Raw genomic sequence first — 18,576 nt, 5'->3', positions numbered from 1 at the left:
GTTTACTGTATGTGTTCTCCCCTGTGTAGTGGCTGAGTGGTGAGCTGTGCCGGGCCTAATTTTAGGTGGCTGATGTGTGATGTGTTTGGGGCTCTGGCTGCGTCGGAGGTGTGATGTTTATCTTCTCTTCTGGGGAGTAGCTGTGACAGACTTTTTCAATTGGCTGGACCCTCCTGACCAAAGCCCTTGTTACAGCTATATAAATCACCCTAACCGGTGGCCAATATCACACAGACAAATATGTTTATGTGTTTCTGTTCAGCTGTAGTATTCTATTTAACCCTTAGCCCAAACCCATTCCCATTCTTTCAATAAGGTCTGACCCCTTTAGAGTGAAACATCTATTTATTTTTAGATTCAACTGTTTGTTTTCAACCTTCATCTTGTCACTATTCTGGTTTCCTCTGGGTATTAAATTCATTTCTAAACCCTTAAAGCTACTATGTGTAGGAAATTGCTGATTTTGACGTCCTCATATTAAAAAAAAAACCCACTGCAGCATACAATACAGATGAGATCAAACAAGGTCAGTGACTGGCTGTTGAACATGGTGGGGCATTTAGCAGCTAAAGAGCCAGATATCTCCCTCTAGGAGTTAGTGGAGAGCAAAACATTTGCCGGTGGGCCAGAAACACGACTCCAATTAAATGCTAATGTTACTCTTTGTTTGCTGGATATGTACATAGGCGATTGTTTGCTAATGAGTTTGCCATATCAACTTATAAAAGAGGTGCTGTGTTTACAGCATGTTTCCCCTGCCCCTATGTGGCCAAAAACATCCATCAATGCAGCTTTAACTCCATCCTGATATCCTTACAGTTGACATGTTTCTCTCCTATCATGAAAAACTATGCATGCACAATCAGCACAGCTGTCTTTTTATCACCATTTTTAATGTCTATTGTGTAAGAATAGAACATGTTAACACTAAATTCAATCTCCCTCTGGTCTGCCAACAGATTGAAGACATTGTCACACGAATACAAGACGAGAAAGCAGGTGGTGTAACAATCCGGACTGTCAAAAGCTTCCTCTCCAAGATCCCAAGCGTGGTATCAGGTTAGTTTGTGTTTGTACATACCTGTGTCACCATGTCTGCATGTGGTTGTATATTTATATATATAACAGTTCCTTGTACGTTTCCCCTTTAATGAAGGCTTGCCATACATGATATGTGGATAATTGTCAGTGTTTGTTTTGTTGTCTCACCCAATGAGCGCGCCTGGCAACAACATACGAGTCAGAAACAGTAAAGTAAATATGACCTTTTGGGCTCATTTAAATTGCTGCTCCTACGGTTGTAGGCAGATGATGTCTTTGCCGATAAGACCTTGGCCTCTGAGGAAGCTGCCCGTGGTGTGATGTTGCCCTTGTCGTAATGCAGAAAAGCTACTTTTCTCCTTCTATTTTCTATCTGTGTCCCTGTGTATGTGTGTGTGTGTGCGCGCACACACTGTATTCCTTGATGTGTTTGTGCATGAGTGTGGTTGTGTATGAAATGAATCACCAGTGCTGGACCGGGGTTGCTCCCTCTCTCCCAGCGGCTGTTTCTGACTCACTCTTTCACATGGCTCCCTTAGGCCCGATGATCTCTGTCAGCAGCCTCTGCCAATCGCAAAAATTGGCCCAAATGTTGCACTGTCCAGGAGCAGGGATAGAAAGGACAAAAAAACCTGTATATATATTTATATATATACATATATATCTACGCCCACTCAGCTTTGACAGCTTTGACCCACAGCTTTGAACAGAGATGAATAACAAAGATTTCTTCAAAGCTGATTTGTGTTTGTGGATTGCAGCTTTTGTCAAAAGTCTTGCTCTTCCTAACCAATGTCCTTCTCTAAATACCAGGGGCAGACATTGTTCAGTGGATGATGAAAAACCTCTCTATTGAGGATCCAGGTATGCCTGCTGAAAAATCTGTCATTATATGTAAGTACAATAGAGCTCAATTGAAGAGGAAGGCAATTTCAACCCCTCGCCCCCCCCTTCTATCTGTGTGCCTTCTTTCATGTCTACAGCTGAAGCCATCCACCTTGGAAGTCTGGTTGCTGCCCATGGCTACATCTTCCCCATCTCTGACCATGTCCTGACACTTAAAGATGATGGGACCCTTTATCGCTTTCAGGTATAGAAAGCTAACACATTCATTGATGAGTGTGTGTTGATGAGGCCTTTAAATAACTTATGTAGAATAATGAGATGATGATAGTTTATCAGAGGGATATGTTTATTGGGTGATGCTAATGAGAGCAATCCTTGCTAAGCCTATTACTCATCCCACCAAGGTCGACACTGTATATCCCTGCTGGGCGCTACATCGGAGCAGGAGGTGGGCTACAGAACAGGGCCGATGGGCCAGCCGTGCAGCTTGTCAGAGGGGGTGTTTTTTTCTTCGCTCCATCTGATCCAGCATGAACTTTGACAGGTCCCTCTGACGGCTAAGGGCTCCACGATGACTCATTACTGTGACTGGGCCATTAGCATCTTAATCCAGCCAGCAAGTCAGTTACAGTAGGCAGACTCCCCTATGGGAAGCACTGAGCTGGCTACACGCTGGCTCTGCACTTTTCACTGTCACCAGCCTCCCCTGCCCCTCCCCCTCAATCTACCTCTGAATGCATTTGTCTTCACCTCTATTGCTCAAGATTAAAAGCCATTATTGTGCCTGCGCTGCGAGGGCAGCGTGTGTCACACTTGCTCATTCAGCAGGGGCTAAAAATATTCTCTCTGATGTTGTTCGTGATGCAACAGGCCCACGTCATCCAGAACCTCTAAAAAGAGTCCACGACGCATTTTGCAATGTGTTGGCCAGTCTCCATAGCTTTGCTGTAAGAAATAGTGACGGGGGAGGTTCAGTGTGTGAGTCTATAAATTGATACTATACTGGTAGAAGACCCAGATTTAATGACGACTGCCTTCTGTTGTTTGTTCTGTGCATTCAGTTGTAAAGCCTTATAGCTGAACTTGATCCTTTCTGAGCTGAAATGACAATTCGGATTCTGAATGAGAGCACATTAACCTTTCTGCTCATTATTCTCAAACAAACACATTCATCATCGGCCTTTTGCTCTTAGGCTAATTACCATTTGAGTAATAGTGGAGAAGAAATATGTGGTTGAGTACCACTAAGTTCTAATTCTGCCCCGTTATTAAGAATGCATGATAGATGTGAGTGATCCATTATTAATGGACTTGGGAATGAACTTTGAATGTGTAATATCAGTTGCAATTGACAATTAAATATGGATAGAGAGAATATAGCTACTATTCCTCCATGGGTAGTTATATGGTGCACATGGACATCAAGGATGATCATCAAACAAAGACTTGTCTTTTTGCAGAGGAAGAGAAGTGCAGAGGGAGTATGGGTGGTGGGTGATATGAGACTACAACATTCTTATTGGAGAATATTATTGTTTATCTAAACTCTTATGCTGATATAAGTAAATAAACAAAATGTGTCTTTGTTGTGTCCCCTTCTGTTCTTATCAGTCTCCATACTTCTGGCCTTCAAACTGTTGGGAGCCTGAGAACACAGACTATGGTGAGTCACACACTGTCAGTTTTTAGCCTCTTGCTACAAACCAGTAAGATCTCACTAATGTCTTCCGCTGTGTCTTTCTGCCAGAGCTGAAACACGGCTCAATCTGTGGGTCTGTTGTTGACACTCACAGAGTATTGATCCACAGGGCCATTCCTTGTAATGTATCTGGCCCTGAGGATCCCCACTGAGATTAGCCTAACAAAATAAAGAGACAGTCACTGACATGTGCATGACCACATATCTGGCTCTCTGCATGGCATTTACTTGAGGCTTGTTATTTCAGAAGACGACACATGAAATGCCCGCTCCTCTGTTGAACACAAAACATTCATTAGTGTCAGTTCGCACAGCTGAGACCTCTGTTAAAAACCACCACCATCCATCGGTCCTTTTTGTTTTGTAGTTACACAGCAGACAGCTATGTCTGACTAACTCTTCATGCTTCACTCTTCTCTCTTTCCCCCTCCAGCCATTTACCTGTGCAAGCGCACCATGCAGAATAAAGCCAGGCTTGAGCTAGCCGACTATGAGGCTGTAAGTACATTGTCATTTTTGGTTAAGCAACTGCCAGGAAGCTCTCAGTTCATTTTTTTCATTGTGCAAGGACCATGTCTCAGAAAAACAAAAGAGCTGAAACAGTCTCTTCTGTATTCAATGCCTGAATCCATTCTTCCAAAAAGCCATTATCTAATTATGGACTTATACGATCTGTCAAAGGTGTCTTTTCTTTTATAGCAGCGCCATTTGGCAGTATCTGATGCAGTCATTTACTGGCTCCAAAATGTAAACAAAGAATATCTATAGGCTTTGGTGGCATCAGCAGATCAATACAGTCTCAAGAGGGGAATTATTGCAGTGCTGAACTCTTGCTGTTATACAAGCAACCAATTGCACATAGCAATCTATTGCACTTTGATATTCAAAATGACTCTACAACTATTGTCCAGTGGACTTTCTTTCCTATTCAGGTCACTTTATGCCTCCAGGCTTCATTACTCTCACTGTTACATGCCTGCTAGTCAGTACCCTGAGTTTTTTCCCTCTTTGTAATGAGGTCATGTGCTGTATCTTTGACAGATGCTTGCTGGATGGTGTTATTAAGGGCACACAGTTTATTGTGTAGCTTTGATATGTGTACATTATGGTTCCTTAAATAGCCTGTAAATCAATTTTTTATTTTATTTAAAAAAACATAATTTATCATGTGATGAAAGGTTTGGGTCGCCACCTGTGTAAGCTCCTGCTGGTCTCACATCATAATGTCTATCTCAAAATGCAGCGTCATTTTTGAAATTGCATACTCGTTTTAATAATAGCAGAAGACCTGTCAAATTTTAGCTATGTAAAAAAAAAAGATGAATATCAACAGAAAAATATTTAAGGGAACATTTTGGGAAATACCCTTATTCACCCCAGCAAGAAAGCTGGTAAGCACATTTCCCACAATGTGAAACCATTCCTTTAAGAATACACTAATCTGTTGCAGTTACTATACTTATGAACTCAATGAGAGTGTCTACAAAAAAGAAGCAAACAGTACCTATGTGTGAAACTCCACATACTGTGTGGTATCAGCAGGAACACGTTAGCAAGAGGTCGTCTCATCTCAGCAACGGTAATCCAAAGTTATGCCATGCCATCACAGTGAATGGATAATGTAATCACCTAAAGGCCTTGTATTCAAATAACCTTCTCCTCAAATGCCGTACCTGATTGGTTCCTTCAGGAGAACCTCGCCCGGCTGCAGAGGGCTTTTGCCAGGAAGTGGGAATTCATCTTCATGCAAGCTGAGGCTCAAGTCAAGTGAGTAGATGTGTGCACACGTGAGTCAGCGCATGTCACCTCCTGACGTCAGTGTTATCCTATTGTGACACACTTAGAGTAGCTGTGGGGAGAGAGAGAGATGTTGATGAAATCAGGTTTATACATTCATACTCACAAACGCTAACCTTTGGCTACATGCATGATGTGAGTGTTATTTCCCCAAGGAAGAGAAAATGCTTCAGTGTGCAGAGTCAGTTGGGCGTTGTGCCAGTGCTGTTCTCATTAACAATGCTGTGGTTTTGTATGCCCTGCTTTGACTGGAGGGTAACATGCATTAAATACGTGAAGTATTCCTCTATGGAATATAACGAACACGGACACACGCACACACACACACACACACACACACACACACACACACACACACACACACACACACACACACACACACACACACAGACACACACACACACACGTTTGTCTTTATATCCTTGTGAGGACACTCGTTGACATATTGCATTCTCTAGCCCCTTAGCCTAACTTTAACAATCACAACTAAATGCCAAAACCAAATTCTAACTTTACCCTTCAAAACAAGTCTTAAACCTCAAATTTCCCTTTGAAGTTGTGAGGACTGGCCAAAATGTCCTCACAACTCAGAAATGTCCTCACAACATTGGTTTTCAACTGAAGTTGGTTCTCTCAAAGATAGAAAACACACAATCACACACACACAATTCTGCCCAGCTTCTATCTCATTGTAAGACTTCCATCTGGTGGCTGGCATGTGTAAGCACAGCACTAATCCCTGCTGTCATTCAGTTAGGACTCTTTTTCTTGTAAAAAATGTTTAAAGTCATGCCATTATTGCTATCGACTGCTGTTTTGTACAATGGGGGTAATATAGAAAGCAATCCTCTTATATCTGGGAATACCAAGTATGGGCCGATCACTAAATGTCAGTTATGTAATAGCTTGGCCCCACCAGCGGCAACACCAGGCATGGCTGGGTGAGGCAAAGCAGACAGGTTAAGACCCACACTCTTCAGTTTTTTGCTCTCCAGACTTGCCTGCCAGCGGTATAAGCAAGTGTGTGTGTGTGTGTGTGTGTGTGTGTGTGTGTGGCAGGATAAAAGAGTGTGGGACTTAATTCTGATTTATTGAGTGTATGCTGTTTGAGCTGATATTTCAAAGGTATGAACTCAATATATGAGTTTCCTCTGTTCACAGGATCGACAGAAAGAAGGACAAGGCAGAGAGGAAGATCCTGGATAGCCAAGAGAGGGCATTCTGGGATGTCCATCGGCCAGTGGTGAGTTACGGCTAAAGTACTGTAAAAAACGACAGAGACAGATGAATGAAAAAGAGGGTCAGATGTTGTAAAATTATAAAACTGGAACTGAAGGAAAAAGAAAGACTGAAAACGACTGTCATGTAGGTTGGCAATTTCAGTATTTAAAGCCTGAAAACAGCAGATTCAGCTCCACATGCTGTTCAGCTAAGAGCCCTGTTTTGTTGTTGGTAGCAGAATCAGATTTGGTGCCAGTCACTTTGCATATGAGCCTTTGTGAGCGGGGCATCACTGAATAAAGAAACAGCTTTGCATTGTGTGAATAGAACAGGCGCAGACAATATATGCTGGAGAAACACTGTTATCTGACCCAGAAACATGCTCTGTCTCCTGCTGCCTCCCACAGCCAGGCTGTGTCAACACCACAGAGATGGACATCCGCAAGTGCCGGAGAGAGAAGAACCCACACAGGGTGAAGAAGGTAAGCAGAAGAGATGGATTTGGTGTGATACGTGACAATGCAGCTCTCAGAATCATAATTCAGCAAACTCACAGCCATAATGAGGATTGTAGAAATGCTGATGTCATGAATCCACCTCAACCCCCTGAAGCATCTGAAAACTTTGTGATTATTTTAATATTAAGAGATTTTATTAATTAGACTGCTGAATTATATTTTTTGTAGACTTAATCCCCCAAAATGGGGGTTTAAAGCCCTCTCCACAGTGCCAGGATATATCCTGGAGAAGAAATACAAATCCCTATATTATATTTTATTTTATATTTTTTAACTTGATTACACAATACTTGATATATATAATATTTATAATACTATATAATAATATTAAAATATTTATAATATTATAATACTTGAATTACAAAATGTATTGTTTGTGTAATTGTAAAAATATTATCATAACTTACACACTTTTCTTTATAAAGTACTTATTAATATACTTTATATTGATTTTATTTTTTTAAAAACATTTAAAATCTAAATTTGTTCTATAAACTTAAATTTTTTTGATAAAACATTCTATTTCTTTTCATAATATATGTATAATAACACTTTTTCTGTGTAAAAACGGTCAAATTTAAAGATATTTAGTCTCAACAACCATCGACCTATGCTGTAAAAAGTAAGTTCTTGGTCAGGTAGCTAAAATGTGTCAGTTTCCAGACAGACTGATGACATGATCTCACTGTTCTCACTGTCAGCTACAGCCGTGGTCCCACAGCTATTACCTGACATCTATCAAACTATAGTACCGGGTCCCTGATCTGTCAAGGGTTATCACAACCCAATGACATCAAAACAAAACCAGGCCTAACATGTGTCTCCCCTCGCCCTCTCCAGTCAGTGTATGGGGTACCAGATGACGGCCAGAGCCAGCCCAGTCCAATCCACATCAGCTCCCAGCCGGCAAGGAAGGCTACAAAAGAGGACGTTCGAAAGGAGGTAACTCATGGTGTGACAGTCTGCTCCCATATGTTATTACCAGCAGCCTGCCCCAACTATCCATCATAACGACAGACTCGACACAGACTGATGAGCTGTTACCTTATTTAGCTTCCTCATTACTGTCTCTCCCTCTCCATCAGATTACTTTCTTGAACATCCAACTGGACAGACACTGTATGAGGGTTTCTAAAGTGGCTGACAGTCTGATGAGCTACACAGAGCAGTTCATGGAATACGACCCCTTTGTGTCGACCACAGAGCCCTCCAACCCATGGATCAGTGATGACACTTCCTTCTGGGACTTGGAGGCAAGGTGAGGCTGGAGGGGCCATGTCTGGATGTGGGCAGAGTTCACCAGGGGCCAATAATGCTTCCAACCAAGGTCAGGTGGAGCATAGAGGCCTTGATGCAGATGAACTTCTGTTGTCCTGAATTGGGAGGGAGCTGTCTGTCTGTATCTCATCTCAAATGAGAACTAATGTTGGCATCCACAAAGGTTGACTGTGTTCTGACGTTCTGACCTCTGCTCTCTGTAGAGCAGGACTCAGAAAAAGACTAGTAAACAACCAACCACTCTTTTCTGTTTCATCCTGCCCAATTGTATTCTGTTCTTTTCTGAGCAGTCGTGACCCCAGCCAGCAGCGTGTGAAGAAATGGGGCTTCTCCCTGGAGGAAGCACTGAAAGACCCCGCAGGACGAGACCAGTTCCTGAGGTTCCTGGAGTCAGAGTTCAGCTCAGAGAACCTGCGGTAAGTCAGAACTCTGTAATAAATAGAAGCATTGAGACACAGTTAGTGGTATGCCCTGCACTGTACATACATTTCTTTACCATTTTATGCTGCAGTCTTATGCTTTCCACTGTATTCACATTTAATGTATTGTACAACTCACAATCAGCTTCTACCCTTATAAAATTATGTTGAAAATATAATATATGTATGCTTATTGGAAGGTTTTTTACTTGGTATGATGCTGTTTAGGTTCTGGTTGGCAGTGCAGGATCTCAAGCGACGGCCGCTCCAGGAAGTGTCCTCCAGGGCGCACGAGATCTGGCAGGAGTTTCTGGCCGAAGGAGCACCAAGTGCCATCAATCTGGACTCTCACAGCTATGAGCGCACCAGTCAGAACCTCAAAGACCCTGGACGCTACAGCTTTGAGGACGCTCAGGTGAGCTGTGTTGGTTCTTCATCACGAATGGGTTCACATGGCCTTTACGCATTCACGCTTGCATAAGCACAGCGCTCACACATGTCTGAGTAAACACCAAGCACATACACATGCACCTGTGCACATACATACAACCAATAAGACTGCCGCATGACTTCTGATGGTGACACCTCACTGGCAGAGGAATTTAATTGTTTCTTTGCACGCTTTGAGGTGAAAGGAGCAGAGACAGAGGCAACATCTTCACCAGCCTCCAACAGCCACATCTTCACTGTGCAGGAGGATGACGTCCAGACAATGATCTTGTCCTGAATGCCTCAAAATCAAAAGAGCTCATACTAGATTTCTGGAAGAACAGTCCACACCCCAATCCACTATACAGGCAGGGTGTAAATTATACCTAGTCAGGAGCAGGCGTTAAAAATCTAGGCTGTTTCTATATTCACCTTCTTCAGCTGGTTGGTGAATAGCATCACGTTCCACACCAACCAAACCAGTGAAAAACAAGGGGAACTCAAAAAACATCAACAATGACGTCATATACTGACATTTTCTGTGTTTTTTTCAAAAGAAACATCTTTCTTTGTCTTGATCAGGAAGTCTTTACACTTTTTTCTGTACATTGTTTCCTGAACAAAAGCTACTGAATGCTACAACTGCTGCTTCTTTTATGTTATTATGTTGTGCGTTTTCTTGTGCTGGCTGTGTAGCTCTATTAACTTGCTTGTCTCAGTGTCTGTGAAAATGTCTTTTTTTTTTTTTAATTCTCCATAACGTTGCTGCCAATTAGGAATGATTTGGCACAAATCAGCAAGACAGTGGGAGATTATTAACAATGTATCCTAGCAATACACTCTGCTAGTCATCAGTACCACCTAGAAGATCATTTGTTGCTCCCTGCCCTCTTTGGATGACTCAGTTGAATAGATGACATACTGAAAGACCCGCCCCACCATGGACATCATCTGTTTGATGCAGGCCTGCAGGTCCATCAAATCACAGACAAACAGACATGAGAACAGCATCTATCCCTGAGCCATACAGGAAATGAAGAATGTCAAACACTGACACTGACTTTCTCAGTCTTGCGTGCAGTGGTGTACTGGCCATCAGGCATACTGGGGAAAATTCCGGTGGGCCACTGCATCGGTAGGCTGGTGGATTGTCCTAAAAATCCATCCAATTTACAAGCCCTCTGTGTATTTGCCATTCAAGGCATAAGAGCGTGCAGTGTGTGTCACAACCAAGTTATATACTATACAAGGGTAGCTCTCACCGACTCGACCCACACCAAAACCAAAGAAGCCTCGAACAAAAAAACAATACACTAAGTACTAAGTAATTAAATCTTCCCGTTTTATACCAAATTATAATTGAATATAACTTTATATGGTACTTCAAATTTAAATAACATTATGTCATGCATTAAAATCTTGTATAAGCTCACTCAAAGTAAAAAGGTCCTTTCACCGAGTTCAGATGGGTTTATCAGCCACTAAATCCATTTATTTTCTCACTCATCCACTTACCCACAGAAACACTGAACCCTTCCACCCCACTCACGTTACACAAGTGAATGAACGAGAAGGCACAGAGGAGCAGAAAGAGAGAGAGAGGAGAAAAGAAGAATGACGGAGTGTGTTTGTGCCAAGGCCTAATGAAGCGAGTAATGCCATGAATGGGTTGCTCGGTCGGTTCACCATGGATTCCTCTGGTTCAAAGTTGGTTAGTGTTGTGTGACTTGGAACGCCTCTCACTGGCAGGACATTACTCAGCTCTGTCTCACAGGACTCTCAGCACGCTCAGTTTGCATCACCTCCTGCAAATCACACTTGCGTGCGTTGCATTACCATAATCGGGCCTCTGCTTTTTAATTTGTGTCTCTTGTTCTGTTTTCTCATCTGTAACTCTTCAGCCAACACTCACTCATCACTTTTTCTTCTTCTATTCCAGGAGCACATATTCAAGCTAATGAAAAGTGACAGCTATGCACGCTTTTTGCGATCCAACATCTACCAAGACCTCCTGTTAGCCAGAAAGAAGGTGAGCTGCACTCACTCATCCTCACATTTAAACTTTGTCACGCTCATTGCATTTTTCGGAGTCTCTTGATTGTTTTGTTTTTTTATTATTATTTTCAAAGGTTCATATTTAATGTATGTTAACAGTCATAAATGTTGCAAAGTGTTCGGTGATGTTTTTCTAAAATATACAGTACATTGTGCATATTAAGTAGTTTAGACAGTAGAAACAAAATAGAACTTATGTTTCAGTAGGTTCAAAGTTAAGGGTTAGGGTTAGGGTTAGCAGTGGTCAGCTATTAAGTAGGTCTAGCTAACAACAATTAAGCACTATATGTGAGTTTTCAGAGCAACATGAGTCTCAAAAGGCAAAACCACTGTGCCCAAAAATGTAGGTACTGTAGAGAGAAACTGCTAAATAATTTAACATGTCAAGGGAAGAGCCTTGGTAGTCATGACATCATAGGCCAAACACAAATAAGCTGCAGTCAAAAGGAGGAACAACAGTCATACTGTAAACAGAAACTTGTGCAGATAGGACAGTACACTCTTAGTATGTCCCAATTTTGAGGAGGTAATGCTTTTTTTGTCACTTTTATGTAATTTTTTTTTTTTTTGTAGCTTTTACTATTTAACATGGAGCTTTTCAGCAAATCACACCTGCGTCTGCTCATGCTAGCCATTCTGCCCTTCCCAATTGAAACACTGCTCCTTCTGCTGGTCTGTCACTGATTACACTCCATCTCCAAAAAAAAAAAAAAAAAAAAAAAAAATGCAACCCCCACGTTGTCCTCGGCCCTCTTTTGCAATGCTTGGCCCCGTTTCCTCACTAACGACATACGTCACTCCTGACCCTATCAACACCCCTACCTGACCCAAACACTCACCCTGCTTCCCCCTCCCAAAACAGCAGCCAGCAGACACTGAACAGGGCCGCCGCACCTCCTTGGAGAAGTTCACCCGCAGTGTGGTAAGTCATTTGGAGCTGGGGCTGTTCATATCACAAACCACACTGGCTGGCTCACTATCAGTGGCTTTTGCAATTATAACCATATTACACTCTATTGTGGCTTTTTATAGCTGTAATAGGATGTGTGTTTGTGGATAAAATAACACACTAGTCACATGAATGCTTTCCTTATTGGTTCTGTGTGATTAGTTAAGTATTTGGATGTATCCGCTGTGAGCTTCTAGTGATGTATTGTCATTTTAATTGACCTTCCAGGGCAAGTCACTGACGGGCAAACGTCTGACAGGCCTGATGCAGTCATCCTGACACAGCCTGAGCTGGAGGGGCACAGCCAGACCCTGTTTGAGGGGTGACCACCACACAGGGGTTGGGGCAGGGACAGTGGAGCTGGTCTGGACAGCGATATTGTGGAGGCTCTCAGACACTGCTCCGAGGACTGCTGCCATACTGGTCGTGCAGCACTGGGCCTGCTGGGGTGAACGCCCCGAAAAGAACCACTGAAGAAAAGACAGTGCCGACAAGGGGAACCTCAGCCAACACACCACATGGCATGCAGCATACACTATAAGCACATTCAGACTAGGGCTGCCCTCTTCACTTAGTCGGCAAATTGGTTGTTAGACTCTTTGTCGACTAAGCTGATCAGTTTATATTGTTTTCATGTTGTTTTATATATTCTGTCTGAAAGTTATGTGGCACAATTGCAAATATTTGCAATGAATTGAAAATTGGTTTAGTTGTTCTTCAGCTGGGCCCAGTCCTAACTCAGACAAACTTGCTTAAATACAAGGTCAAGGTATCAACACAGACACAAATGTATTTTGCATATTTCTCTGTTCTCTGTACAAGGCAGCCAGCAATAAAGGGAGCGGGAGACCACTTTCTTTTTTTTTTTCTTTCTTTTCTTTTTTTTTTTTTTTTAGAAACCCAACCTCTTTTTATATCCTTGAAATTTCTATCATATCTGTTTCTTATAAAGCACACATGTAAAGGAACTAAGTAACTAGTGAATATACATGTAGTTTTGGCAGTAACCAACAATATAAACTCTGTTTTTCCCTATAAATTATAATTTATCCAGTCCACAAATTACATTTTTTGAAGGTTTAATTTTTTTTCATGCTTCATTACATTCCAGAATCTAGCATAAGGGCTTAATGTAGCATCCACACTGCACCGTTGTATGTTTCATCCAACTATCTTTGTTGGGATTTAATGTTCCGTTTCTTGCTTTGTAATGAGACTTACAGAAGGCTGGATGACAGAAAACTATTTATTCCAGTTGGCAAATTGATCCCCTACTTTCTTAATTTACAGGCTTGAAGATGTTTTCAGGCTCTACAGTTTAAATTAGTAAATTCAAAAATGCTGTTAGCTGTGAGGAGCTTAAAATCCCCATGTATCGTTGTGTGAATCACAATGATTTGAGGTTTTACTTTAGTCACTGTTAGAGATGCACAGCCAAGTGTGTAATAGCATCCAAAAATGCCATTTTGGGCTCCCACTGTAGTGTACTTTTTAATGTTTCCAGTGCCATGGGTCCATCTGCTGGTGGTTAAACCACAGGACCAGTGAGTGTTATGAGACTGTATTATGCTGTGTTCTCGTCATATTGAAGGCGATATTTTCATCATGATGTCAAAATTAGTTTTTCTCTGATCATGGAGATATTACATGGCCTGCTGCCCTATATGGGATCATTTATGTTTTGTTGCTTTGTTTTTTTACTGCATGAATATATCATTTTGTTTTCACAAAACAATTAAACTTGCCCATTTTTGTTTGGCAAAATGCCATGACTCTTCATCTAATAATCGTCAAGTGTTTTGATGACTACCGAGAAAATGGTGCATGTTATTGGACCATACTGGAGTGTTAACAAAGGGGAAGCTGGTGTGATTCTCCAAAGGCAGCACTCTGAAAGGGTGAAGACCTGAACTTGAACAACACTCTTCAGGGGATGGACATCAAAGCCCTGAAATGCCACCAGGAACAATATTTGACCTACTGGGAGCGCCATACAATAACTTTTTAGGCCTCTCTGCTCCACTGTGGCTTCCACCATCTTCAATGGACGGATCAGTTATTTGACTGAGGAGATCCTAGCCACACAGCTCCCCCATGAGGCCAGTGACTGCTATAGTGACAGACTACACTGCTGAATGAGAGAACCATCTATTCTTTTCTATTAGAGTTGTTGCAATGCACTGTACAGGTCGTATTAACAATTATCATTATTATCATGAACCAATAACCTCTTGATTATAAGGTAGAGAGAAATGTTTAACTCTGAGTCAATGTACCAAATGTTATTCTCAGCACAAAACACAATGACACTGTGTACAGAGTGCATTGTAGATGTAAATTGGCTATATGTCATTATCCAAAAGCACATTTTATGATATGGGCACATTACTATGCATGTAACATATTCAGGGCATTTTGTGCTTTTAGTTTCTCAATCAGCAAAGTAACTACTGGCACTCTAAAACACAAAGCACCTGCTATCTATTCTGGGTACCAAATAATAAAAACTCTGGACCTGTCTGAGTTGTGTTACTTTCTTCTTGATGTTTGCACCATGAAGTGATGTAACTTCACTGCCACAGATCATTTCTGTACACTGTATGCTAGCAGTCATCAGTAGCAGTGTGTATCTGCTTGCTAGCAAATGGTGTTAGCAAACAAAATGGCTGTGTGTTAAAAATTACAAGCTAATGTTTGACCATACAGCTTTAAAGCAGCCTTTTAAAGGTGCAATACATACATTTTACACATGGAAGGTCAGTCTATTAATAATAGGAAGTCCTATTCAACATGTGGAAACAGTTGTGTCATGTCTCTGGAGGAGCTTTGTCTAGCCTGAGAATATAAACCTGATGATGTCATGTGGGTTAACTAGGTATCTGGGTTAGCTTTAAGCATGGAGATTACCAATGTGTAACAGAAAGCCAGTGTTACAAACTGGGAGCATGGTGGGAGCAAAGGCGGCCGCCGGGGGAGGGGGGGTCTAAGGAAGAGATCCATGTGAGCTGCATTATGGGATATGTAGGATCTGGCATTTTTATGGGATTAGGTAGTAAAGATAAAGATATCTCAGCCTATGCCGCTTCAATTTTGATATTTATAGTCATTAGTGTCCTAGTGGTTATGGAGAAACAATACTCCATAGCTGGAGTGCCCCTTTAAGTTCTTCAGAAACCATGCTGTTCCAGTCAAGACCAATGAATAGGTTATGTGAGGAAACCAAATAATAAATGAAAACTCTTGTTAAAGATTTTCCTTTTGGCCTAAACTTGTATCTTGCTTTTAAGATTTAGTTCCTCCTTCTGGGGAGTATGCAGTGCCTCACAACTAATCTTGTTGTGAAATTGTTGCTTTGACCTTTACAAGTTTCCCTATTCCAAGAATTAAGTGTGCGATTTAGTTTCTTACTCCTGTTTAAATGCTATTATGCTGCTACTGTGTGATGACACATTTAATAGGGTCCATGTAGAACCTGCTCTTACAACACTATCAAGCAGTTCCCTTCATACTCTTTTGACACTACAAACCTTTCTGCTTTATATCGAATGGTAAGTATCCTTCCCTGCAGGCACACTCTATTGCTCATATGAGTTCAACAGCCTTACTTGAGATGTCTTAAGCAGCACCCACTGATCAATATGGCCCCTGTGCTGTTCACACAAACTCAAGAAGTGTTTTTCATCTTCCTGCCATGAAGTATGAGGGGTCACTCCTATCTATTGATCCAGTCCAGGATTCTTCAGCTTATCAGCCGCCCTTTTAATAATGACCCAAAAACAAAACCCGCCAGCAGTGAGCATTACCATTAATTCTTTATTTTTTCAGAACAATAAAAATAGTTTAACAAACAAAGACTTCATTCTCTCCATTTTGACTTGTATTTACAGCTGAAGATGAAACAAACGCCCAGTCATGTCCATTTCATCTCCTCTTGGCTCCGTTCCCACCCCGATCATCCCTCTCCACCCTTTGCAGGCTTGACAAGAGTACCAGGGCCTATTGCTGTGTCTTTGACGAGGTATACAGGCTATTCAATGATTGGTGACACATAACTCTAAGCAGATAGCGCTGACTTTTGCATTTTAGGAGCTTCTCCTTTTGTTCAGAACTGCACTGCACAAGGCCTTTCATATACGGTAAGTAACATTAAGCAGGTTATGATTGATGACACATGCTTTCACTTACTGGCATGACTTTGGAAAATAAAAAGACACACTGACCCTTTTCACTGTGGCGACACCACATAACTGATACAAGAAAGGATAATTGACAAGTCTCTGATCCATTCTTTGTCCAGAGCAGACAAACTGTTGTGTGGAGGGTCCCTGAGGGAAGTGAAGAAAGATGGTTTGAATGCACAAGCACATGTGAAAGTCATAACAGACGCATATGTAGGATTAATGGTTCTCTTCAGAAAAACGGAGCGGCTATTGTTACACTGCAGTGATACTGAATAATCACATGGATGGACACAGACCTCTTACACAGTATGCGCAACCTATGGACCCTAAAGGCTTTTTGATATAGTACTTCAAGCACCTTCTAAATGTCATGAAGCAATTAGGCCCTCCAAAGCACTCAACGGAAATGTCACAGACAACTTGGATTTACAGTTTTCACTTCTCACTAAGTATGTGGATCTGAGCAGAGTTGCGTCTCTCTGGCAACAACATTGTTTTCAAATGCATCAGAGATGAAGCTCACTGTTGACACAATCCACTGAGACAGAAACAGTTTCAAACAGAATGTGGAAAGGTTTTGCATGGTGAGTGTGACACCAGGTAAAAACAGCAGATAACAGACAAAGCTATGCTTGTTATTGCAGTGTTTTTTCCTATAGCATGAGACTGTAACATCCCAAACCCCTCTCTCTCTCGAGTTTGATTAGAATAGGATGCTTGTGTGGCGTTATTGTCCCTCTTTGCCGACTGAATACAATCACGTGAATCAGAGGGGCTGAGAGTGGCTGAACAATCAACGGCAGAGGAAATGGAAAGATGCCTGAGTAGTTGTGGCTATTGTGCACCTGATCAGGACAGAGGTATCAATACAGTCTGAACAAACCCAAGGAGTCATACTAATCAAAGTTTAAACAGTTCAAAACATAGAAATATCATACAAGAGAGAAAAGATGAAAAAAAAGAGCTAAATTACTGCAAACGGTTCATATCAGAATGAGATCAGGGAGGCCCAGGAAATAGAGAGCGTAAACAGACAGAGGGACAGAAGCAGAAAGATAAAACCTTTGCGTCCATGTCAGGGTATTAATACAGTAGTCCAGAGGTCTGCATGTAATAGTGGTGGAGTTGAGCACCATCTCTATGGCTGGGGGGTCAAGGGGTCACTGGTCCAATCAGGTTGGAGGGTCATGGCTGTCAGAGCTGGTTTCCAGTGCAGAGCGGCAGGCTGGCACAGTGATGAGGATAATGACGTCTTAGTGTCACATCAGATCACGCAGCAGACACACAGTCACAGAGCAGGAGTGGACAGGCTGGGCCGCGAGGCCCGAAATGCACCCGTTGGGCACAAACAGTCCAAAGGCCTGGCCTTTAGTGTTCCCATAGTTCAGTGGAGCTCCAGCACAGTGCAGAGAGGATGAAATGAAGCTGGATCGACTCACATTTCAAATGTTCAGAAGTGATCGATTCACATCGTCGAGGGAGCAGTTGCTTCAATTAAGCCACATGGCCTGTAGAAGTGGTGGATGTCTATCCATCCATTTCATGTCAGTTATTTTAGGCCCAAATCAGGAGGGACATGAAGGCTCATTAGTTTTTGAGGGTTAAATCCTCTTCTTCACTGGTCGCCCCCACCCCTGGGCTACATGCCAATGTGCTGAGTGCTCCTACATAACAGACAATATGGGTTAGACTCACACATGCTATGTTTGAAAAACTCATGTTTACTTCCAAAAACACTTGTTATTGTGATATTTGCATTTGTCAGAGGCATCTGTGAGGCTTGAAAAGGAAGAGGGAGCTTGAGTTATTATCATTAGAAAGCCAAATTAAACTGAATTAGTTTGATTAACCAATAAATATTCAACAGTGTATCTATCCTAATCTCATTTACACTGGTTGTATCACTGACCAAACAGTCCAGCAGTCTACTCGTGTGGTGTGAGTCAGTACATTAGCAGTAAGGAAGGTCAACTCTTCACCCTCTGAAAAATGTCTCACATTTCTTAACAAGAGAATAACAGCTTCTGCTTACCTTTTGCTTATTTAGTCGCTCATATCTTTAAAGACTATATATTTAGGCTTCCTCATCTTCAAACATTCCAATCGACCTGTGGCAGTCCTTTCATTGGTTCCTTCATTTTCA

At 41.8% G+C, this 18,576-nt stretch overlaps 1 protein-coding gene across 5 annotated transcripts; it reads left to right on the top strand.

Moving 5' to 3' along the window:
- Window positions 1-944: 944 nt before the first annotated feature.
- Window positions 945-13,121, top strand: LOC128375204 (regulator of G-protein signaling 6-like). Of its 5 annotated transcripts, XM_053335494.1 has the most exons (15): window positions 945-1,059; window positions 1,855-1,905; window positions 2,025-2,131; window positions 3,499-3,550; window positions 4,020-4,084; window positions 5,277-5,353; window positions 6,545-6,626; window positions 7,012-7,086; window positions 7,963-8,064; window positions 8,208-8,380; window positions 8,691-8,816; window positions 9,048-9,234; window positions 11,188-11,277; window positions 12,169-12,225; window positions 12,481-13,121. In XM_053335494.1, the coding sequence occupies exons 2-15, from the start codon at window positions 1,875-1,877 to the stop codon at window positions 12,529-12,531; spliced, it is 1,275 nt and encodes a 424-aa protein (XP_053191469.1). In that variant the 5' UTR covers window positions 945-1,059; window positions 1,855-1,874; the 3' UTR covers window positions 12,532-13,121. The 5 variants fall into 5 exon arrangements, with proteins under 5 accessions (XP_053191469.1, XP_053191468.1, XP_053191466.1 ...); XM_053335493.1 differs by having other exon boundaries at window positions 951-1,059; window positions 12,169-13,121; XM_053335491.1 differs by lacking the exon at window positions 11,188-11,277 and having other exon boundaries at window positions 964-1,059; window positions 12,166-12,225.
- Window positions 13,122-18,576: the final 5,455 nt, after the last annotated feature.

The sequence above is a fragment of the Scomber japonicus genome, chromosome 16, assembly GCF_027409825.1.
Source record: "Scomber japonicus isolate fScoJap1 chromosome 16, fScoJap1.pri, whole genome shotgun sequence".
NCBI lineage: Eukaryota > Metazoa > Chordata > Actinopteri > Scombriformes > Scombridae > Scomber > Scomber japonicus.
Note: the sequence above shows the minus strand (reverse complement) of the source record. Positions and strands in the feature narration are given on the sequence as shown.

Bases quoted from the DNA above. Each gene is read 5' to 3' on its own strand.
- LOC128375204 (XM_053335493.1), top strand. From the start codon at position 1,875: ATGATGAAAAACCTCTCTATTGAGGATCCAG. The intron at 6,627-7,011 runs GTGAGTTACGGC...TGCCTCCCACAG, and splicing joins GGGATGTCCATCGGCCAGTG to CCAGGCTGTGTCAACACCAC. The intron at 8,065-8,207 runs GTAACTCATGGT...CCTCTCCATCAG, and splicing joins AAGAGGACGTTCGAAAGGAG to ATTACTTTCTTGAACATCCA.